Raw genomic sequence first — 23,209 nt, forward strand, 5'->3', positions numbered from 1 at the left:
GGTCAGTCAGTCATGTGCAAACTAAGCACCTTACTGGCTGTACTATCTCTGGCTTTGGAGGGTTTTGGTTTGTTTTGGGGCCACACCCAGTGAAGCTCAGGGGCTACTCAGGTTATGCACTCAGGAATTACTCCTGGTAGTGTTCAGGGACCCTATGGATGCCATGGATAGAACCTGGGTCAGCCACATGCAAGGCTAGCATCCTACCTGCTCTATATTGCTCTGACCCTGCAGGTTTTAATTGAGTCACACTGGCTGAGAATCAGGGAACCAAGTGGTGCCAGGGGTTACAACCATGACTTTTAATGAAAAACATGTACTCAGCCCTTTGAATCTTCTCCCCAGTTTTAAGTAGGAGATTGGGACAAGAGATGCTCGGGGGTGGGGCACGAGCAGTGCCCCAGGAATTGGCTCCCATATGCTAGACATCCACTCTACCATTTTTTATTTGTTTTTGGGTCACACTTGGCAGTGCTTAGGCTTACTCCTGGGCTATATTCAGGGCTTACTCCTGGCGGGGCTCAGGGGATCTTAGGGTGCTGGGGATTGAACTAGGGTCAGCCATGTGCAAGGCAAATGCCTTACCTGCAGTACTTTCTCTCTGTCCATCCACCCAAACCCTCTTAGCACCCCCTTGAATGCACTCCTATTCCTTCTGTGGTGTCCCCAAGGGCCTGAGGGCTTATCCAGTGCTAAGGTGAACCCTTAACACTGTTGCCAAAAGCCCTCAGGGATGCTGAGCCCTCTCCAGAGCACATCCTCTGGGACCCACACCTGCAAAAAGGTCGAGGCTAGGGCAGCACTGAGTTCAGAGCAGGAGTCCCTCTGGGCAGGAATGCTTCCCTTGGCCCCTGACCCATGGGGAAAAGTGTCCTTCCTACACGGCATGGACAAATGACGAGCTGGGAGCTAAGCCTAGTTGCCTGGTTTTAAAGCAGGGCAGGGTGATGGCCTGGGATGATATTGCATTGACTGCTTTTTGTGGTAGGTGACCCATCCATGTCTGCACCTCACCAGTCCTGACACGCCCAGGGCCAGCAGAGGCCCCCAACATCATCCATATTGCTCTGACCCTTGCAGGTTTTAATTGAGTCACACTGGTTGAGATTCAGGGAACCAAGTGGGACTAGGGGTTATGCCCATGACTTCTAATGCAAAACAGGTAATCAGCCCAACAATATAGAGCAGCATCCAGTGTCTGCTCTTCCCCAGGGAGGTGCAGGCTGTATTCACTCCAGTAGGGCCTGCATCTGCCTGACATGAAGGCCCCACTGAATCCCTCCTTTCATTCTGCACCCAGCTGGCCGCTTCAGAGCTCTGCACAGAGGTCTTGCTGTTTAGCGCAGCTGCTTCCAGCTCATGATTCATGGTCAAGTGTGCGGGCAAGCCCAGTGGCAGGTCCCTGGAACAGCCACATCAGGCGACCCTTGAGCCTAGGAGATGTTGCAGATGGCAGGTGCTTGGTCCCTGCTGAGCCAGCGCCCACACGGATTGCAGGATGAAATCGGCTTAGCCTCAGGGACCGAAGATTTCTGCGAGGAGCCCTGCTCCTGACACCGGGTGGGGGTGTGGGTGGGGGTGGGGTGGAGGTTCCTTCAGGCCTGAACCCGCAGTTGCTCTTCCACATTCTTTTTTTTTTTTTTTTTTAACCCTTCCACATTCTTTTCCAGCCCAAATCCTTATCTGGGCCCTGGCAGATCATTTCAGGACAACGTCCAAGGATTCAGGCCCCTCGGGGAGAGCGGAGCCGCTTCCCGACAGCCCTTCCATCCCCATTTTGTCATTTTTTGGGTGGCTGTTGTCGTCTGATTTGGGGCCACACCGGCGGCGCTCAGGGTTTAACTGCTGGCTCTGCGCTCAGGGCATCACTCCTGGCCGGTGTCTGCGCGCGGGGCGGGGGGACCATATGGGATGCCAGGCATCGAACCTGGGTCGGCCCCGTGCAAGGGAAAAGCCCCGCAGGTGTCCCCTCGCTCCCAGTGCGTTCCTTCTCTGCATCACACCGAATGTGCCTGCTGAGTGCCCGGAGAGCAAGGGTGTGCGCGCGCGCGGGGGGCGTGCCTCCGGTCCCTTGGCGATCCAGAAGGGGCGTGGGCCACGTCGGTCAGGGCTCGGGGCGCCCGCGGGTGGGCGGGGGGTTAAGGAACTGGGTTCTGGAAGCCCCGCCTGCGGGGCGCGCTACGGGCGCGGGGGAGGCCGCGCTGCAACCTCCGCCGCCGCCCGGCTTTAGGATCCCTGGGAGCGGCGGACGCGCGTCTTTGCACGCGGATCCCGGTGGGGTGGCCGGGCCGTGGCCCCTCGGGACAGTCCCTGCGCCCGTGTGCGCCCCACTCTGCGCCCCCGCGCCGCGCGCCGTTGGTGCGCTCCGGGGCTTTCCCGCCCCCGACGTCACGGAGTCCCCGCGAAGCCGCGCCCCGCGGGCGACCGGCGACCATGGCGGGACCCCACGTCCCCGGCGCCCCGGCCGCCCGATGGAAACGCCACATCGTGCGGCAGCTGCGGCAGCGGGACCGCACGCAGAAGGCCCTTTTCCTGGAGCTGGTGCCGGCCTGTGAGTGCGCGCCCGGGGCTTGCCTGGCGGCGCCGGACGGCTCGGGGTCCGAACTGCGCGCGCGCGCGGGGACACGCTGGGTCCGGCGCCGCCGGGTGGACCCAGGTGCACCCGACGCCTTCCGGCTTCCGAGGCCCCGCCGGCCGGCCAGCGTTCTCGCTCTTTGCAAGCCGGGCTCGAGTCTCCGGGAGTCTGGGCGCAGGCTCTGCGCCCCTGGGTTTGCGCTTCCCTGGCTTTGTACCCCCTCCCGGGAGGTCCCCAGGGGCGAGGAACCCCAGCCCGGCCCCGAGAGCTGCTGGTCGGCCCGCCCGGGCATCGGGGGAAACTCGGAATCTCTAGGGAAGAAGTGCGCCCACAGGCCTCGCGGGGCTCAGGGTCCTGCACCTCTGAGCCCTGACCCCCCCCCCCCCAGGGAAAAGCAGTGACCCCCAGGCTGCAGCGGGGGTGCCAGATTTGCACAGAGTGGTATGTTCATAGGCAGCCGGCACGGGGCTGGGTTCAACAGGTGAACATCTGTTCCCGCTGCCCTGAGACTTCATGTCTGAGTTCAGAGTGGGGCTGGGGTCGTGCCCCCTAGGCCGCCAGCGCAGTTTAGTCACTCACTCGCCGAAGCTCAGCTGCTGGGAACTGCTGCCCCACTCCCACCCCCCCCCCCCCCCCCAGGCCCTGTCCCCATTTGCTATCCCTATCCCCGGTTTTGGGAGGTTTCACTGCAGACTTTCAGGATGAGTGTTCAGCCTGGTCCCCTCCAGGCATCTCACTTCTCTGGCCCATCCTCTTGTGGGACTCATTTGAGGGAGAAATCGGCCCCCTCACCCCAAGCAGTGGGGAGCCAGAGATCTGGGTGCAGTCCTGGGTGGGCTTCTCTGAGGTTCCGGAAGTCTCAGCTTTCTCCCTTGAGAACAGGACAAAGAGCACCTTCCTTAGCTTGGCGGTGTCCTGTATGGGGTCATCCAGTCCCTACTGGGTGAGGGAGCAAGGCCGTTCCTCACCCACCCGGGAACTGGGGGGAAAGAGGAAGTGACAGGTGGGTGAGGGTGCCACGGGGGGGCTGCATTCTAGAAACTTGCCGAACTCCAGGCGTGGGGTAATTTCTTAAGGACTATTGCCCATGCCCCTCCTCCGCCCTCCGCCTTGTTCCCAGCTGGGGAAGTCAGGATCGGTTTTTAGTCCAGAAGTTAGAGCCCAAGAGGGGAAGGAAGTTGTTGAAGGCATGACCCGGTGGAGGGGGTGTGATTACCCCTGGGGCAAGGATGAGGGGTCCTGGCACCTGCCTTCCCTCAGGACCATCCCCTGCACTGCCCAGTCTGGGAGAGCAGCCTTCTCCTGGGGCTGGTGCCCAGTATCTTTCCCCAGAACCCCTCATGTGAGAGGCAGGTGCGCCCCCTTCTGCAGCCCTCCCAGCTGGAGAGCCCCAGCCTCACCCTCTCGCACCCCCAGATAACCGTCTACTGGAGAAGGCTGCACTGCTGGCCCATGTCTCCGAGAAGCTGCAGCCGGAGCCCGAGAGCCTCCCTTCTGCCCCGCGCCCCTGGTGAGTGCATATGCCAGCGGCGGGCACCACGGCAGCCCATGCCGACCGCCTGTGCTGGCCTTCTTCGAGGGTGTCTCCAGCCTTTGCTGCTGCCCCGGGAGGGGGCTACTTGGAGAGCCTTTCTCGCCGCACCCATCCCTTTTGCTCCTCCCCTGTTCCCTTCCCTCTCTTGCTGCTGGTGCCCTGACCCGGCTTGCACCATTTCACGCGTGGCACTTTCACGTGGGCTTGTGGCTTCAGGTGTGGTACTGGCATGTGCCCACAGGGCGTCACCCCGGCGCACTGTCTGGTGGCAGTGCCCGCCAGCTGTTGCATACCCTGGTTGTGGGGGCTCACACAGGTGCTCTGGGTGTGTGTGGGGGGGCACACCGTGTGGTTTGTGGTGCTCGCACACACTGGGCTGCGTCAGTTAGAGCCAAGCAGCCAGGACTGTGGCTGGCATATGTGGAAGCCCCAGGGATCGAACTCACAGCCTCACAATGCAAGGAGGCTGCTCTAGCCTCACAACTGGCTCTAGGCACCCCCCTCCCCCCACCCACACCATGTCTTTTCTCTCTGCTCCTTCCTGAAGCCTGCAGTTGGGGTCTTTTATCCTCCCCAAGACAGGAAGTGAAGGTGAGGACCAGCCATGGGGTGGGTTATAGCTGGGAGCTGGTTCTTGGGGAGGGCTGCTTGGTACCAGGAAGCCAGGGGTGTGGGGGAGCCCCAGTGCAGAGGAAGCGGAGCCAGTGGAAGCTTCTGGAGGCTTGCTCTTTTCCCTGTTGGCCTTCTGCCTTCCTTGGAAGTTCTGGCTCTTGTTTCAGAGGTACCTGGGGAGCAGGGATGCTGAGCGCCTCTCTCTGATTGGCTGGCAGGGAGGAGGCGCTGGGGGCTGACTCAGACCAGCATCTATCACCAGCCACCCTGAGGGAGAAGTGGCAAGCGGAGGAGGAGAGGCTCCGGCTGGTGTGTGGTGAGGTAGGTGGGGGTCAGGATCCAGGACTGTGGGGTGTGAAGTGTGGTCTTAGGGAGCCTGAATGGGGCCTGGGGAGATGCTCAGCGCTCCCCTGGGCTCCCCAGGATGAAGTGGACCTTCACAGCAGCTGTAGGAGGGGTCGTGGGAGCCGGGGGTGGGGGGGGAGTGAGTGTGGGGAAGCCTGTACCCCCATGGGAGAGTCAGTCTGCTTGCCCTCTGCCCGCCCCCACCTCCAAGGGGGTGTGCCACCTTACCCCTCTTCCCCCACCCCCCCACACACTGTGGGACCCAGACCTGTGTCTCCTGGCTTGGTCTTGTCGCGTTTTCTTGGTGTTTCTCTCATGTATGAAGCTTCTGAATTCTCTTCTTTGGCTCTTGTCCCCTTCCCTTCCCTTTATTTTTATTTTTGCTTTTTGGGTCACATTCAGTGATGCTCAGGGTTACTCCTGGCTCTGCATTCAGGAATTACTTGGGGTAACTCCAGGCGGTGCTAGGGGGACCTGATGGGATGTGGGGATTGAACCCAGGTTGGCCGTGTGCAAGGCAAATACCCTACCCACTGTACTATCACTCCGACCCCTAGTCCTGTTCCCTTTAGATGGGGACTGGTGTGTCCCTTGGAGCCTGGAGGGGTCCGCCGTCCCTCTGACTGCCATCGAACCCAGCTTCCTTTCTGAGCTCCACCCTTATGCACTGAGCCATCCTTCAGGTGACATCTTGGGCACTTAAGAGGTGACCCCTGAAGACACTGTCATTCTGGGTGCCAGACGGGAAGCCAGGGCGGCCCAGGTGCTGAGCACGTGCTCTCCTCTCCATGCCTAGAATTTCATTTCAGCGTGTCCTCGACAACTTCCTGGTTTCCAACCAGGAAACCAAGACTTGGAAAGCTGAGCCAGGATTTGAATGCCTCCCACACAAAACCACCTCCGGTCCACTGCCACTCACGTTCAACAACTGCTTGCGGCACTCATCCCAGGCGCAGGGGACGCAGCAGTGAGTGAGACCTGGCTCCATGGAGCATCCAGGCCCCACAGAGACCGTCACAGTGTGCCCAGTCAGCAGCCCGCTAGCGTGGGGACCGGGGATCTCAGGGAGAACCCCAGCCCTGCCGTAGTGGAGATCCGACTTCTGTGAGGGAATTCCAACATCCCAGCTCACTCAGGGCTTGGGTGCCCCAAGGCCTGGGGTGCCTTTGGCTTAGCTGCCATGGTAACTTGGGGTGTGGGGGGGGACTGTCTCCACAGTTCATGCTAACAAATATCTCGATGGTGTTTAGTGCGGTTGGCGCCTCTAGTAGTCACGGAACTAGAAACCAGGGGCACCTCTGACCCCTCCTATCCCTCCATCCTGAGCTAGTCTACTTATGTGGCTCCTGCCTCAGAATCCTCCAGCTTCTCTTTCCTGGGCCATATTTGGCCTAATCCTGGTTACACTCATTCCTTTCATGGATGACTGCTCTCTTGGGGCCCCAGTCCACTCTCCATACCACACTGAGTTTGCTTTTATTTTGTCTCTTTGGCTCTGGGGCTACTCCTGTCCCTGTGCTCGCGGGTTACACCTAGTGATGTTCAGGGGATCAAACTGGGATGGGCCACATACAAGGTGGCCTTAACCCCGATAGCATCTTGCTAGCCCTAAAGGTGTTTGTTTTTTTTTTCTTTTTGAATCACACCCGGTGATGCACAGGGGTTACTCCTGGCTCTGCACTCAGGAGTTACTCCTGGCGGTGCTCAGGGGACCATACGGGATGCTGGGAATCGAACCTGGGTTGGCCGTGTGCAAGGAAAATGCCCTACCCACTGTACTATCGCTCCAGCCCCGTGAAGGTGGTTTTGATAATGAAAATGATCTCCATTAAAAAGAAGTAGCCAAGGGGCTGGAGAGATAGCACAGCGGGTAGGGTGTTTGCCTTGCACGCGGATAACCCAGGATTCCCAGCATCCCATATGGCCCCCTGAGCACCGCCAGGAGCAACTCCTGAGTGCAGAGCCAGGAGTAACCCCTGTGCATCACCGGGTGTGACCCAAAAAAGAAAAAAAAAAGAAAAAAAAGAAGTAGCCAAGTATGTGCTTGCTGTGGGCATGTCAAGAGAACAGAAGCCGGCAGGAAAGTCCCTCCGCTAGCTCTCCCCGTCCATCTGGGATAGCTGTTCCCAAGTTCCCGAGTCTCCCGCTTCTCCAGCTTCTGGGGGTTTTCCTGCCACACCCTTGCCTCTGGGTTCACAGTTCCCTTCGTGGGGTACTTCATGCATCCCTTGCTTCCTCGGATACACCAGTTCATTCCCATTGGGTATGCAAGGCAATATGAGGAGCAGTTTTGCCTCCAGTCTTGGAACTGTTTCGCTCTGGCAGTAAGCCTGGGTCCTTACAGTGCCCTTTTATCTGGAAGTAGTTGCAGAGCCACAGGAAGTTGCAAGCGCAGTGCAGAGAACTGCAGTTCCCTATACCTAACCCTCCATTGCAGTGTCTTCATAGGCACAGCCGCACAACTGGGGAGGCGTAAGGCCCGAGGGCAGTCTTGCCCCCCCACCCCCAGCAAGATGCAGCATGCGTCACTATCACGCACGTCACCCTCTTGCTGCCCCTTTTGGTCACAGAGCATTCCTCTCCCTGCCGAAACCTACCATGAATCAAAAAAATAAAGAGGGTCAGAGAGAGAGAAGGGGAGAGAGAGAGAGAGAGAGAGAGAGAGAGAGAGAGAGAGAGAGAGAGAGAGAGAGAGAGAGAGCAGGGCACAGGGCTTAAGGCACTTAAGCCTTGCACGTGGTCGACCTGGGGTCGACCTGGGTTTGATTCCCAACACTGCATAAGGTCCCCCAAGCCTCATCAGGAGTGATCCCTGAGCCTGGAGTCAGGACTAAGCCCTGAACACCATCTGGGTGTGGTTCTCGAAGCATCCAGGTGAAAATGCACACAGACCTGCGGGAGCTCCCTGGGGGCCCTCTCCTTCAGATCCCTAAGTTAGTTAAGCTTATCTTGGAGGTCTCCTGGCACTGGCCATTTTTGTTGTTGTTTTTGTGTTGTTTGGGGGCCATCCCAGCAGAGCTCAGAGCTTATTTCTGGCTCTATGCTCAGGGTGCATTACTGGTGGACCATAAGTGGTGCTGGGGATTGAACCCGGGTCAGCTGCGTACAAGGTAGTACTTTTAACCTTGTGCTGTTCTGTCTCTCAGGTCCCAGCTTTTGGCTGAAGGACTATTGAGTGACATAGGGGACAGATGAAGTGACCCTCAGCCCCTTTCTTGGGCAGAGGCGACTCCAGAATGCATCTGGACCCTTTGCTTCCACATCCATTCCATTCTGCTGTAAGCCTGTATGTCTCTGGACACAAGGAGGTTGGGCTCCTTGTTGCTCTTGGGGGGTCTAAGTTTGGGTGGGCCAGGGACCGAAGAGGTGGGGGACATAGTGCCCCCCACTTTCTGTTCAGTGTCCTGGCTTCAGTCAGCACTGCCACTTTCCTGTCCCAGTAATTTTGGGAGAGCCTCCTAACTTTTTTTTTTTTTCGCTTTTTGGGTCATACCCGGCATTGCACAGGGAACCATATGGGATGCTGGGAATCAAACCCATGTCAGCCACGTGCAAGGCAAACGCCATACCCTCTGTGCTATCGCTCCAGCCCCTAAGCCTCTTAACCTTTTTACATCCTTGTTCTTGTCTATAAAATGGGGTGAACAGCAACACCTGCCTCATGATGGTGGTAGTTTTTTTTTTCTTTTTGGGTCACACCTGGCGATGCACAGGGGTTACTCCTGGCTCTGCACTTAGGAATTACTCCTGGCGGTGCTCAGGGGACCATATGGGATGCTGGGAATTGAACCTGGGTCAGCTGCGTGCAAGGCAAATGCCCTGCCCACTGTGCTATCACTCCAGCACCGGTGGTAGGTTTTTTTTTTTTTTTTAAAAAAATACCTTATGGTACTGGACAGACAGAACACTGGGTAGGGCATTTGCCTGGTGCATGGTGACTCAGGTTCGATCCTCTGTGCTTGGTCTCCCGATCACTGCCGGTAGTAACTCCTGAGTGCAGAGCCAGGAGTAAGCCCTGAGCATCTCTGGAGCACTGTTTTGCAAACAAGAGCCCGAGAGTCCTGCTGGGAGAAGACCCTGAGTGCTGCAGATTGTCCGGCCGGCCCCCCCCGCCCCCCCCCCAGTGCCCCAAGAAGATCAGGCTGCAGTGATATAGTGCCGGGGTTAAGGGTTAAGGCACTTGCCTTTTAAGCAGCAGACTCTGGTTCCTTTCCCTGCCTGGCACCGCATATGATTACCTGGGCACCTCGAGTGACCACTGAGCTCACTGAGCACTGAGCTCACCGAGCAGTGAGTGAGCAGTGAGCACTGAGCTCAGTAAGCCCTGAGTGGTCCCCAAACAGACAAAGTTTCATGTGCCAAGAGCCCCCATAAGGACAGGGCATGCATAAATGCTGTATAAATGTGTGTGTGTATTTTTAATATTTTATTTTTTAAGGGGGACGTTACATCTTGCAGTACTCAAGGGCTGTTTTACCTGGGCGCGCCAGCCCTCAGTGTTTTTGCCATTATTCAAAATCCTTATCATCCTTTCTTGTTCCCCTGCGAGGTTAGCACTGTCACTCCCAATTGACAGGCGGGAAAACGGCAGCGCGGGAGGTTGCGGAGGAAGTTAAGTGGCGAGTCAGGCTGGCGGGGCTGCAGGAACCCGCAGAGGGTCCTCGGCTCGTTCGGGAGGGGAGGCGACGGTGCGTGGCGGGCCGGGCGCGGTGTGACCTCGCGCCCCGGGGTGGCCCCTCCCCAGATGGCCTACCAGGTGGTGGAGAAGCGCGCGGCGCTGGGCGCCCTGGAGTCGGAGCTGCAGGAGCGGCGGGACACGTGAGGCGGGGCGGGCCGGGCTCCCACGCGGGGCTGGGGCTGGGGCGGGGTCCGGGGAGACGGACGCCGGCGGACGGTGACCGCCGCGCCCTCGGCTCCCCCAGGCTGGCGGCCCTGGAGGCGCGCGCGGCGCAGCTGCGGGAGGCGCGCGCTCAGCACCGCGGGCAGGTGGCGGCGCGCCGGGCGCGCAACGAGGAGCAGCGCGCGGCCTACGAGGAGCTGCGCGCGCGCGCCGGGCTGCAGGAGGCCGCGCTGCGCGGGCTCGAGGAGGAGGCGCGCGAGCTGCTGGAGCGCCTGGTGCAGCGCAAGGCGCGCGCCGCGGCCGAGCGCAACCTGCGCAACGAGCGCCGCGAGAGGTGCGGGCGCGGCCGGCGGCGGGAGGAGGGAGGCCGGCCCTCGCCTGGGCCCCGACGAGGGCCGGCCCCGACGCCTTTCTCCCCGCAGGGCCAAGCAGACGCGCGTGTCCCAGGAGCTGAGAAAGGCCGCCAAGCGGACCGTGAGCATCAGCGAGTAAGCACGGGCCGCGCGCTGCCACCTCCCTGCCGGAGTCTTCTCCGCCTCGTGCTTTCAGGCCTCCGTTTTCATCTCCCCTGCCCACTCCGGGACATCGGGGATCAGACTTCATAGTTGCAGGGCCAGGAGTGACGCCCCCCTCCCCCCGCCCCCTGCACCTGGCCGCGCGGACCCCGGAGCCCCGCGTAGTCCCAGCCCACAGGACACCTTTGCCACGCGGAGCGCGGCGCAGGGAGGAGGCGGTCTGACTTTTGTGCCTTCCTGAGCACCTTTTCCTCTCCTAGGAACCCCGAACCCCCCGACTCCCCAGGCGATGGGGTCAGGGAGGCAGCCAGGAGTGTGGCCCCGGCCGTGCAGCCCCAACCCCGGGAAAGAGAGGCTGGGGAGACGCGGAGGAGACCCTTTAGGTGAGCGCTGGCCTGCGCGCCCCATCCGAGGCTGCCTGTAGGACCCAGGACAGCTAATGAGTTGGGGTCCGCATCAGACCCCCTCCCCCAAGCCCAGGTCGTCTGCTTTGTAGTCCCTAGCGTTGCGGAGGATCAGTGCCTGCCAGGGACCCCAGATGGCAAACCCACCCCTTTCCTTCCCGAGACTAGCGGAGCTGCGAGGTGCCCGTTAAGGGGGTTGGAAAGCGTCGCCGGAGGAGTTGAGGCGCCCTCTGCTGGGCATCTGGAGTTTGAGATTTCCCACCGGCCGCTCTCCCTATCCCAGCCAGGGGCCACCCGTATCCCTCTGGTCCCCACACATTTTATCCTCCTGGGACTTTCTTTGGGGGAGCGCTTGGGGGATGAGGCAGATCCAGCCATCGCGGTGGACACTTCTGGACTCCACCTTTCTGGCGTGCTCTGGGCCACCGCGCTGTCCTGATCTGGGAGTCAAGTTCCTGTCAAGAGGCCGTGAGCCTCAGGGGTCCCTGGTGGAGGGTCCCGCCTGCAGCTCTGTTTGATTCCGCTCAGGTCAGCCTCCGCCACGTCCCTGATGCTGTCCCGCTGTGTAGGTGTGGTGAAGGGCCTTGTGGAGTAAGTGCGGCCTGTGGCAGCCCCTGGGCCGGGCTTGGTCTGTGTGCGCCTCTGTCCACGTGCTGCCTGGCTGCTGGGCCTGGGTGGGGCTGAGAAGTAGGGCACTTGCCCCCGCACGGCACCGGTGAGGCCCTGGGTGCCTTCCCGGGCATCCCGAAGAAGGAACAAGACCCAGCGAGAAAGCAAAGCTCCGGAGTCTCCCGGTTGTGTGTGTGGGCTGGTGCTGAGCTGGAGGCTGGGGCTGCAGGGGGTAGGCCTGGCACCCCTCCAGGCTCACCCCCGAGCGCTGCCTGAGACCTCCTAGGACCTGCCTGCCCGCTCTGGGACATCGGGGATCAGACTTCATAGTCGCAGGGCCAGGAGTGATGCCCCCTTCTGTGTCTGTCTGTCCTTGTCCTGCCTTAGTCCCTGTCTCTGAGACCTCCTCCTTGGGGGGGCGGGGGGTGCTCGCTGCACTTCCAGGCCACGTTCTGTTCCTGTGTCTGCCCTTGGGGCTTCCTGTCAGAGGTGGGAGCTGAATGCTCTCCTGCGTCCCCCTTTGCCCTCAGCTTCAAGAAAAGGAGAGGCCACTCCATTGGGGGCGCACCCGAGCAGTGCTACCAGAGCCTCCCCGTGTGCGTGGTCGCCCAGCTCCCTACCTGGGCCCAGGATGTGAGGGTAAGGGTGTCCCGGCCACAGCCCTGGGCTGTGAGGGGGAGCTCACGCCCCGTGGAAGGGGAGGGATCGAGGCGGCAGCCCTTAGTGCGGTTCCTTCCACACGTGTGGGAGCCACGTGGCATGGTCTAGCGGGATGGCCTGGAGAGGGTGAGAGGGGGGCAGCATGGGTGGGTGTGAGGGGACAGCAGAGGCACGGTGCTCAGTGGACCCCGAGTTTGCACAGACACCGGCCATAGCACCCCGTCCCCGCAGGATGCCCACCTGTCGGAAGTGAATGCCGTCCGCTTCGGTCCCCACAGCAGCCTCCTGGCCACCGGCGGGGCCGACTGCCTCATCCACCTCTGGAACGTGGTTGGCGGTAAGGATCAGCCCCACAGCCAGGGCCCCCCCCCAACCTCCCCTCCCCCACTTCCATTCCTCCCAGAACATCTTGGGGCTGCTCTGTCACTGCTCTGATGGTGGCTGGCCACCAGCCCCAGGGGTCCCGACCCGCAGGGTGTGGAGCGCTGAGCTCAGATGGCTCCTGTTGGAGGGAAGGCAGGGGGCCATAGCACGAGGTTGTACAGGTTCTGGAGAAGCAGGTCCCTGAGATCTGCCGGGCCACCTCCTCAGCCCGCATCCCTGGAACCTTCAGATTGAGTTAATCTCATCCAGATTAACTGCCCTGTGCTCGGGAGGAGGGTGGGTGGTGGGGAGTCTAGTTGGCTCCTGGAGGCTTCCTGGAGGCTTCCTGGAGGAGGAGAGTGTCCTGCTGGCCCAGCTCCCGCTGCAGCCCGTCTGTCCTGGTGCCCCCTGCTGGCATTTTAGGAAGGTGCGACCTCCCACCCAGACTCACTTCCTGCCTGTAGTGTCAGGGGGTGCCCCAGTTCTAGCTTCTCCTTTCAGGGGGTTGGTGACCTTCCACTGGGCCATCCCCTGCCCCTAGGTCGCCTGGAGGCCAACCAGACTCTGGAGGGGGCTGGCGGCAGCATCACCAGTGTGGACTTCGATCCCTCGGTGAGGGGCGCCCGGCCCTGCCCAGTCCCAGCTGGGTGGGTGTGGGGTTCGTAAGTCCTCTGGGTTCGTAATGGGCCTCCGGGGGGTGACCCTTCCCCAGGGCTCTGGTCAGGCCAGGCCTGGGACCACCCCCTTTCTGCTCCCCTCCCCAGGGCGCCCAGGTCCTAGCAGCCACTTACAATCAGGCCGCCCAGCTCTGGATGGTCGGGGAGTCACAGTCCAAGGTGAGCCCTCGCTGACGAGGGTGGGGGGGCTGGATAGGCTTTCAGGGCTCTGGGCCATGCCCTTGACCCATCCCTGGGTGGGGACAGGAGACACTGTCCGGACACACAGACAAGGTGACAGCCGCCAGATTCAAGCTCACGAGGCACCAGGCGGTGACGGGCAGCCGCGACCGGACTGTGAAGGAGTGGGACCTGCACCGTGCCTGCTGTGAGCCCCAGGCTGTACCACAGGGCGTGTGGGGTGACACCTCCCGGGGGTCTGCCCCACCTTGGGGCCCTCTGTGTGGCCTCAAGCTGTGGGCAGGGTGCTGCTAGTTTGGGGGTGGCGGGTGCCCCGTGGGTGAGTCTCAGCCCTGCTCTGAACCTGTCCTTGTCCCCAGGCTCCAGGACCATCCAGGTCCTTTCCTACTGCAACGACGTGGTGTGCGGGGAGCACGTCATCATCAGCGGCCACAATGACCAGAAGATCCGCTTCTGGGACAGCAGGTGAGGGCCTGGGCCTGGGGGTGCGCGGGGAAGCTGGACGGGCTCCCCTTGAGGAAGCAGTCCTGGGAGTGACTCTGGGTCGCTGCTGGATGCCTAGCCCACGCCTCCTGGGAGGAGCCCCTTTGCCTACTCCGTCAGTACTTTTCAACTGCCAGAATCAAAAGTGTTAGTTCATTATTAGTTCTTGCTTTTCTTTTTTTTTTTTTAATTATTTTGGGGGCTGGAGCGATAGCACAACGGGGAGGGTGTTTGCCTTGCATGTGGCTGACCCGGGTTTGATTCCCAGCATCCCACACGGTGCCCTGAGCACCGCCAGGAGTAATTCCTGAGTGCATGAGCCAGGAGTAAACCCTGTGCCTCGCCGGGTGTGACGCTCCCCCAAAAAGTTATTTTGGGGCCGCAGTACACAGGGCAGTACACAGGGCTGACTCCTGGCTTTGTGCTCAGGGATCACTCCTGGCAGAGCTCAGGGGACCCTAAGGGGTGCTGGGGAACGAACCCGGGTCTGCCACATGCAAGACAAGTGCCCTGCTGCTCTACTATCACTCCAGCCCAGCTCTTCCTTTTTCAAATTTTTTAAATTTTGTTGTCTGGATGGAGCCCTGGGCCTCCTCCATGCAAGGCGAGTGCTGCCTGTACCCCTGGCCCTGCCCCCTGCCCCGGGGGCCCCGGCCCTGCCTCTCCATGAGGCTGTGGAGCCTGAGGACTGAAGCAGCCCATTCCGCGTTGCCCGCTGGCTCTCCTCACTGCCCTGCAGTGACCACCGGCCGCACTGGGCTTAGCTCGTCTGTTTGGAGGGAACCCACACTGGCAGTGTTTGGGACCATGGGGCGCTGGACCTGGGTCCGTGCTCTCTGGCCTTCTCGGTCGTCACCCTGGCCCCCGGGACCCCTTTGCTTTCTCTTCTCCAGTTCTACTCATCCGCAGCTCCCCCTACCCGCACTTCTGTGACCCGCAGGCTGCTCTGGCCTCGAGTCCTGGCAGCCAGAGGTTCCTGTTCCCCCCACTGGGCCCTCCTCACCGCCTCTGTGTCTCCACCCTCAGGGGGCCGCGCTGCACCCAGGTCATCCCCATGCAGGGCCGGGTCACCTCCCTGAGTCTCAGCCAGGACCAGCTGCATCTGCTCAGCTGTTCCCGCGACGACACGCTCAAGGTCATCGACCTGCGCGCCAGCAACATCCGCCAGGTGTTCAGGTACCTCCCCAGCAGCTGGGCCTGCCCGGGGCCGAGGGCCAGGCCTGACCCCCGTCCTGTCTGTCTCCAGGGCCGACGGCTTCAGGTGTGCATCTGACTGGACCAAAGCTGTGTTCAGGTGTGTCTCTGGGGGGTGGCACCTTGGCCTGGGCACCCCCTGTGCCAGGTCCCTGTCCTTACCCTGCTTGCTCTGCGCTGACCCCGGCAGCCCTGACAGACACTATGCTGTGGCCGGCTCTGGGGACGGAGCCCTCTACATCTGGGATGTTGACACGGGCAAGCTACAGAGCAGCTTGCGGGGACCCCACTGGTGAGCACGATCAGCCCACCCTTCCCCACACCACCCCCCCCCGACCCGGGAGCCAGGAGGGAGGGCAGGAGGCAAGCTGACTCCTGATGCCCTCGACCCGCTGCTCCTCAGCTCTGCCATCAACGCTGTGGCCTGGTGCTGCTCCGGGGGCTACGTGGTGAGCGTGGACCAGGCCAGGAAGGTGGTGCTCTGGAGCTAGGACCGCGAGCCGCCTCGCTTGATGCCCAGGCCCCGGGGAGTGGCCCCTGCTCTAGGGGGGGCCCCCTTGGGGCACTCGAAGGCCTGGCAGGACCTGGCCCGTTTGTTCAAAGACTCAGTGTGGGTTGGGGGGGGCGACAGTTTTTTTTTTTTTTAAATACCTCCTCAAAATCTCTCCCTTAGAAGTGAAAAAGAAATTGCATCCAAACTGGCGTCTGTTTGTCTCTCTGCAGAGTGTGGGGAACAGGCTCTGGGACCCTCCTCCACCAGAAGCCGGGCTATGCAGGCAGCATGCAGCTGGTGGGGTCCTGGGAAGCCCCTCCTGATGGCCGAGGGTGTCCCCGGCCACCACACATGCCGGTCCTCAGCGTCAGGCTCCCTGGCTAGACTGAGGTGGAGGCAGGGCTGTGGGGCTGAGAAGGGCCTGGGGAGAAGCCTGGGAGGGTCCTGGCCAGCCAGGTGGGCTGTCCAGTGCAGGGGACTCCACTGCAATGTCCACTGGCAGCTTTCTTATAGACCTAGAGAGGGTGGCGTGGCCTCTGGGTGGCTGTTAGGGTGGGAGGGGGTTTCCTGGAGTCCACTTCAGAGTATCGGGTATTGGGTAGCCCCTCAGCCCCGGAGGGCCGCAGAGGAGCGTGGGTTCTTCTGGGTGAGACCCCAGGGCCTCACTCTAGAACTCCCATCTCCTTTGGGGGCCTTTCCTGTCTGGGGTTTGCAGTTCAGTTCCAGGATGGGCTGCAGGAAGTGTGTGGTGGGGAATTGAGCCGCACCCTTTGGTAGTAGAGTTTTAGGAACCCCTCCCCTCCTTGGTGCTAAGGGGTTGCTCCTGGCTTGGTGCTCCCAAGTCGTTCCCCATGTTGCTTAGAGAACCAGGTGTTACTGGGGATCAAACTCCTACATGCAAAACCTGTGTGATCTCACGTGTTGAACTCTTCCCCTGGCCCTGAGTTGATTTTTTTTGGGGGGTGGGGTGGGGGCATTTTGGGTCACACCCAGCAATGCTCAGGGCTTACTCCTGGCTCTGCACTCAGGGATCACTCCTGGCAGGCTCGGGGGCCGTATGGGACGCTGGGGATAGGACCCAGGTCAGCCACGAGCAAAGCAAATTCCTTACCCGCTGTACCCTCTTCCTCGCCAAGAGTGGATGTCTCTGCTTCCCTTCCAGCCTTTGTAAACAGGATAACGTCAGTATCCCCCTTAAAGGTGGCGGCAAAGGCCCGGTGCATTCACATTTCTAGAGCTGGCCAGAGGCCTCACAAAGTGTTGGTGAAAAGACCCGGATCCATGCCCTGCCAACCCCCATGTGTGACACGCTGCCCTCTCCTTCCATGCCGCATTCTCCAGCACCAAGCCTGGGGTGATCTCTCCATCCCTGCCCCACCCCACACAGGCTGCCGCCTCCTCGCCTTGCTACGGTCCCAGCTGCTCTTTAATGCGGCCAGTGTGACTTTCAGATGGGCCCGTTCACACGCCCGCAGCCCCTGCTGCCTCGGTTGCTTCTGCCTCTTCCTGCTTTCTGAACACATCCCATGAGGCATGTTCCCTCCACCTGGAACCTTCTTGCCCCTCAGCTCCCAACTCACCTTCCGGATTCGCAGGCAGGCTGTGTGTAAGGGCCCTTCTTGGCCCTGTGTGCCCTTCGGGGTGTCCACTGCCCTCTGCTGGCACCAGGGAGCTCTTGGGAGAGGCACAGGTGGGAGTGAAGTATCCCCCTGCCAGGGAATGGCACCGAGAAAGCCCCAGAAAATGCTCATCACAATGGCTCAGTTCTCTTCAAGGACCTAGTAGGTCTAACAGGAGACGGGCCCTGGTGCCCCTGACCAGTCCCTGCCCTGGTACCTGCTGGCCAGAAGGAGCTGCCTGATCCCTCGGGCTTAGAGGAGTGGCATGTGCTGGGGTCACGTGTCCCCAGAGCGGGGCAGGGTGCTGTATGACTGCTTCTCCCCTCCCCCAGCCTCTCATAAAGGTCAGTGATGTTCAACCACACAGCTTCACCATCACCTACACTTCCGTTTCCGGGCCACACCCAGTGGTGCTCAGGGCTTAGTCCTGGCAACCCTGACCATATATGCAGCACCAAAGCTCGAAACTGGGAACCCTGGTTCCAGGGAAGCTGTGCCAGGCAAGCGCCTTCCCCACTGTACTCTCCACCCCACTGAAAACGTCTGGAACAAACACATCTACTCCCGACTAGGGCTGCAGGGCGCGTGGGCTCCCACCAGCTCCCAGGTGACGTGACAGGTCTAGTTTGGTGTCTAACCCACATCCCCCCTAGCAGCTTCCTGCTCCATCTGGACCCGACCCACCCCTGGCCTGGGAGGGCAGAAGCCTCTGCAGGGGCATTAGGTGCTTGGGGCCACAGGAGCGAGTGACCAGAGTCCAGCAATACCACTGGGAAGGAATCATCTAGCCCAGAGAAGGTGCTCAGGAAGGGGCCAGCTGGATCCCTGGAAAGTGACCCCTTCCCCCATGAACTTTTTTTTTTTTTTGCTTTTTGGGTCACACCCAGTGATGCACAGGGGATACTCCCGGCTCTGCACTCAGGAATTACTCCTGGCGGTGCTGGGGGACCATATGGGATGCTGGGAACTGAACCTGGGTCAACCACTTGCAAGGCAGATGCCCTACTCGCTGTGCTATCACTCCAGCCCCCCCTTTTTTTTTTTTTTTTGGTGGTGTATGTGTGTGTGTGTGTGTGTGTGTGTGTGTGTGTGTGGTGCACATCTGGCAGTGCCCAGAGCTTACTCCTGGCTCTGCACTTAGAAATTACTCCTGGCAGTGCTTGGGGGTCCACGGGGGACACTGGAGATTGAACCTGGGTCGACAGAGTGTGACCCAGGAACCCCCACTGTCCTGGGTCACTACCCCCATTCTTGGAGATATGCTTGGGTTCCCGGGGGTGAGGTCTCAGTCACCCAGTCTGTGGCCTGTGCCCCAGGGACACAAGTGTGCCTGAGAGCTGCTGAGTGATCAGGGTTTCTTGCCCCTTGTCAGGACCTCTGGAGGATCTCTGGGGGCACCAGGTGACCCCCCTCCACCCCTGTTGGATAACATTGGCTTGTCCTTGCTCCCTCCAACTCCAGGGAGCCTAACGTTTATTGAGCCACTCCCACAACCGTGTCCCTGAGGCACATCCAATTCCATCAGTCACTAATAATCTTCTATTGCTTTTCTCTTTCCTTTATGTCATTTCATGGTTTCTTTAGCAATGTCCTTTTTGTATAGACACAGGAAGGCAGTTCATGCTACGCTTTGTAACATGGGAGTTAACTGACTCCAAAATAATATTAATTCCTGGGCATCCATATTTACTTGACTTTAAGCTTCAGTTGCCCTTAGTTCCTAGCATTCCAAAAGCAGGGGCCCAACGAAGGGGCTGGATGGACACGGGGCAAGCTGTAAGCTACCCTGGCATTGAAAGGGGACAAACTAAGCGCCATAAGTATAATAAGTTAAGAGCACGGTCATCCACAGAAAGATTGCATTCATCTGGGGAACATAAAGCAACAAAACGAGAGACTAACGAATGGCTGAGATTAGTACCAGGAATTTTGCTCCATGACTTGAAGGCCAGCCACACGTGCTAGGTGAAAAGGAAGCTCAGAGAAGAGAGCACCAGATACAGAGTGTTGTGAGGATCCTCCCAGGGTGGGAGAATCATGCTGAAAGTAGTCTATAGACCAAACATGATCGCCACTCAATGCCTCTCTGGCAAAACACAGGACCCAAAAGAAGAGAGAGAGAACATGGGGGAATGCCCTGCCACAGAGGCAGGGTGGGACGGGAGGATGGGGGGTGGGAGGGATGCTGGGACCCGTGGTGGTGGAGGATGGGCACTGGTGGAGGGATGGGTACTTGATCATTGTATAACTAAAACCCAAGCACAAAAATTTTTAAGTCTACAACTGTACCTCATGGTGTTTCACTAATAAAAAAAATTAAATTAGAAAAAAAAAGAGCACGGTCATGGACAAACTCTGTCATGATCTGAAAAAAAGTAATTGAATAAGAATCCTGCTGGGGTTAGGAAAGACTAACCTGGCCTGAAGACTGTGGTCTGAATATACAGCAAGATGTCCCCAGGAAGAGCCAGTCTTTAAGCTTAAAATATCTCTTACTGTGTTCATACAAAATGACATTGCTAGAAATATTATGAGAAGTAAATTTGCTATGATTATTTAAATGAATTACTAGCTGAGGAAAGGAGAAAGCAACTCAGCCCGCATAGAATCCCGCCCCTGAGCGGATCTCCTAGTAATCTGGAGTGCTGATCCTTTAGATGAGATTTTGACCTTGAGTTAATCTCCTGGAACTTCCCCAGAAGGAGTGGCTTTACCTCTGTTTGTTGTTACAACAATGTTCAAACCCACCTTTGTGTATCCCCACCCTTCACAATTTCTATATAACTACGCTGTAATGGGTAAGAGGGGATTAGAGGATGACAACTGAGACTTTGGAGATTTTAGAACTTTGAGTACTAGAAGGGCTGGAGTGATAGCACAGCAGTAGGGCGTTTGCCTTGCACGCAGCCAACATGGCCGACCCGAGTTCGATTCCTCCGCCCCTCTCGGAGAGCCTGGCAAGTTACCGAGAGTATCTCGCCCGCACGGCAGAGCCTGGCAAGCCACCCGTGATGTATTCGATATGCCAAACACAGTAACAAGTCTCATGATGGAGATGTTACTGGGCCCGCTCGAGTACTAGAAGGAGGACTAGATGACGATGATGACTGGAAGTAGAGACTATGAGACTACAATGAGAAAACAAGGAAGGAGATAATGAAGGAGAGGATTTTGAGGTCTACCAGAAGACTAGGGATGATGGAACTATGATTACAGGGGCTACGACCGCCGTAAGGGGAGATTGGACTACGCAGGGGAGGAGAAAGAAATAAACTGTCTACTGACCAGCATGGGACCCAGGCCCAGTTTGTCCGTTCTCCCAGTTCCTCTTCTGTCTGCTGCTGTGGGGTCAGCCAGGGGAGGCGGCTCTCAGCCACCAAATGCTTGAGTTCCCCTCCAACCCCCCCCCAACCTGCCTCAACAAACAGCAGCTCATCACAAATGTGTCTGGTTTCTCTGCACATGGCCTGAATCGGGCCTCCTGAAGTTGGCAGGGAGCAGAGAAGCCTGGCCCAGGTCGGTAAGGGACAAGCCTCAGACACACCCCGATGCGGCCAGGTATGTGGGCTCAGATGTGGGAGCCCAGAGGGACTCTGTGAGGAGACGGGCAGGAAGCCGAGGTGTTTACTATAGAGTGGAGGGCTGGGAACCCTGTGTGTGGTTCGCCTCTGTTGTTTCAGGGTAACATTCCAGGGGAATATTCCCAGGCCCCAGCGCCCAGACATGGCAGCAGGGCTGACTCGGGTTGTTTTTGGCCAGCGGGACCAGGGTAAGGAACAAGACGCTCTCTGGCAATGCCGGAATGGGCAGACCCACGTCACAGAGCAAACATGGGGAAACCGAGAAGAACCAGACATCGGGCGTATCAAGTGTTAGGGGTTGGGGATAAATGAGAACCCCCATTTTGTAGCTTCTGCTGTGGGGGGCACCAGAGCCACAGCCACCAGCACTGTGGGGGTCCAGCAGCGCTCTCCCCCTGCCCCAACTCTTGCTTTGGCAATCCTCCCTCTGCTAAAGGAAAAGGCAACTTTAGTACTTTTTTTGTTACAAAAACAACTTCATGAGAAAAAAAAAAAAGCAAAGGTTTAGAGCAGCCTGACTCCCTGGAGCCCCTGCGTAGAGAGACTTGCCAGGCAGCTGAAACTGCAGCTTCTGGGGCAGTCAGTGAACACACAGTGGTACAGGCAAGGTCGTGCTGTCCCTGTGTGGTCTTTAGATTATAAATATGTATATATATATGCTTTTGGGTTACACTGGATTGTGCTCAGGGATTATTCCTGGCAGGGCTTAGGGGACCACATATGGTCTAAGGTCAGCAGTACAAGGCAAGAAAGATCTTATCCTTTATCTCCTGTACTATCTCTCTGGTCCCTTAATTTTTTTTTTTTTAAACAACTTCTGGTAAAGAGTCTTGGAGTATCTGTGTTAGTATTCTCAAACAGACCTTCATTTAGGAGGTTCTTATTCTGCATCTACCAATAATATATCTAGAATTGTAAGAGATGGAAAAGGTCTTGGGAGCCATCTTATTCTAGTCCTTGTATTATTTTTCTTTATTTTGGGCCAAATCTGGCTAGTATTCTGGTCATTTCTAGGAGTACACTCGGGACCATGCACTGCCAGAGGTGAACGTGGGCCGCCTGCAGGCAAGGTGTGTCCCCATTCTTTGTGTTTTTTTTTTCCCCTGTTGGGCCACACCTGGCGATGCTTAGGGGTTGATTACTCCTGGCTCTGCACTCAGGAATTACTCCTGGTGGTGCTGGGGGGACCATATGGGATGCTGGGAATCGAACCCGGGTCAGCCACGTGCAAGGCAAACGCTCTACCCGCTGTGCTATCTCTCCAGCCCCTTACTCTTAACTCTTTTAAAGCTACAGATGTACGGGACACAGAGACAGCACAGAGATTAAGGGGCTTGCTTTGCACCCAGTTGATCTGGGTTTCATCTTGGCACTGCCTATACCCTCAGAACACCATCGGGAGTGATCCCTGAGCACAGAGCTAGGAGTAAGTTCTGAGCACAGCTGGCCCAAATCCCAAACCCAAACCCAAATCCCAGAAACAAATCAAAGCAGATTAAGCTCAGAATGTGGCAGCCCAGAGGGAACGGGGAGCCAGCAAGGGAGAGTCCTCCACCCTGTGTGGGGCTGGAGAGAGGCTGGGGCCTGGGGGCTGCCCGTGTCATAGTCACTCCTGTGGTGGCCCTCGAGTGCCCCCCATGGGAAGAGCCTCCGGGGCACAGGTCACAGACTGTCTCCAGCACCCAGCCACAGTTCCTCTAGGCGGGCTGCGCGGGCACTGCTGGCCCTGTGGATGGACCCTCTCCTTCCTTCCTAGCTGCCCGCAGGCTTCCCGGGGGAGCCGGCTGACCTTAAACTCTTCGTAAAGAAACATGGAAAATGTAATTTCATTTTTTTTATTCAACAATTTTACATAATAAATACAAACTTTGTACAGCCACTGTAAAGAAAGCACATTTGCACAGAGGCGCCTCGGCGCTGCCTGTGGCTGACGCAGCGTTACCTGTCCGGAGAGAGGAGGGGATCTGTTTATAAAGGAGGCATTATTTTTTTTTTACAACTTTGTAATTTTTCTCTTAAAATAAAATTAGCAGCTCTTCCAAAAAAATATTTTAAAATATAACAAAAGATTTCAAACCACCCTCTGAGGATGTGGAACCCAGGCTGAAGGGCAATTTGGCTAGCGAGGAGGAGGGCAGAGGGGCTGGGGGTGGGGGATGGGGGGATGTCGAACACGTTGGCAAGTTTTCAGTCTCGGGAAAAACCACCCTCTCAACTTGTTTTCTGTTTTTTAAACTTAAGAATAAGTTTGATAAACACAAAAAGACCTCAAATAGATCAACAGGTTAAAGAAATGTGAGGAAAAAAAAAAGCCCCCAGTCGTGGACCAGAGCCCCTCATGAGCATCACAAAGGTGATGGCCTGAGGATGGCTTAAACTGGGACATCACATGGGGTTTTAAAACCCCACGGGGGCATTTGGCAAGCATTTCAGGTCTCCAAAGATTCCTAGAAGGCATGGAGTTTTCAGCCTAAGGTACTTTTTCTGATTAAGTCCTGCAAATTCAATTTTATCCAGAAAAAAAA

The 23,209-nt window shown here is 58.3% G+C and overlaps 2 protein-coding genes across 3 annotated transcripts in view; one reads left to right on the plus strand and one right to left on the minus strand.

Moving 5' to 3' along the window:
* The window catches only part of FCHSD2 (FCH and double SH3 domains 2), a 365,756-nt gene that overhangs the window by 101,382 nt on the left and 241,165 nt on the right, over positions 1–23,209 (minus strand). The window lies entirely within an intron of this gene.
* On the plus strand, positions 2,408–15,492 carry ATG16L2 (autophagy related 16 like 2). 2 transcript variants are annotated; one of them, XM_056116012.1, is made up of 18 exons: positions 2,408–2,551; positions 3,992–4,085; positions 4,940–5,042; positions 9,811–9,884; positions 9,989–10,240; positions 10,329–10,394; positions 10,682–10,804; positions 11,354–11,416; positions 11,965–12,073; positions 12,326–12,431; positions 12,999–13,069; positions 13,222–13,293; positions 13,381–13,501; positions 13,674–13,779; positions 14,824–14,973; positions 15,044–15,091; positions 15,182–15,283; positions 15,395–15,492. In XM_056116012.1, the coding sequence occupies exons 1-18, from the start codon at positions 2,434–2,436 to the stop codon at positions 15,480–15,482; spliced, it is 1,866 nt and encodes a 621-aa protein (XP_055971987.1). In that variant the 5' UTR covers positions 2,408–2,433; the 3' UTR covers positions 15,483–15,492. The 2 variants fall into 2 exon arrangements, with proteins under 2 accessions (XP_055971987.1, XP_055971988.1); XM_056116013.1 differs by lacking the exon at positions 11,354–11,416.

The sequence above is a fragment of the Sorex fumeus genome, unplaced genomic scaffold (genome assembly GCF_029834395.1).
Source record: "Sorex fumeus unplaced genomic scaffold, SorFum_2.1 ptg000030l, whole genome shotgun sequence".
Classification (NCBI taxonomy): domain Eukaryota; kingdom Metazoa; phylum Chordata; class Mammalia; order Eulipotyphla; family Soricidae; genus Sorex; species Sorex fumeus.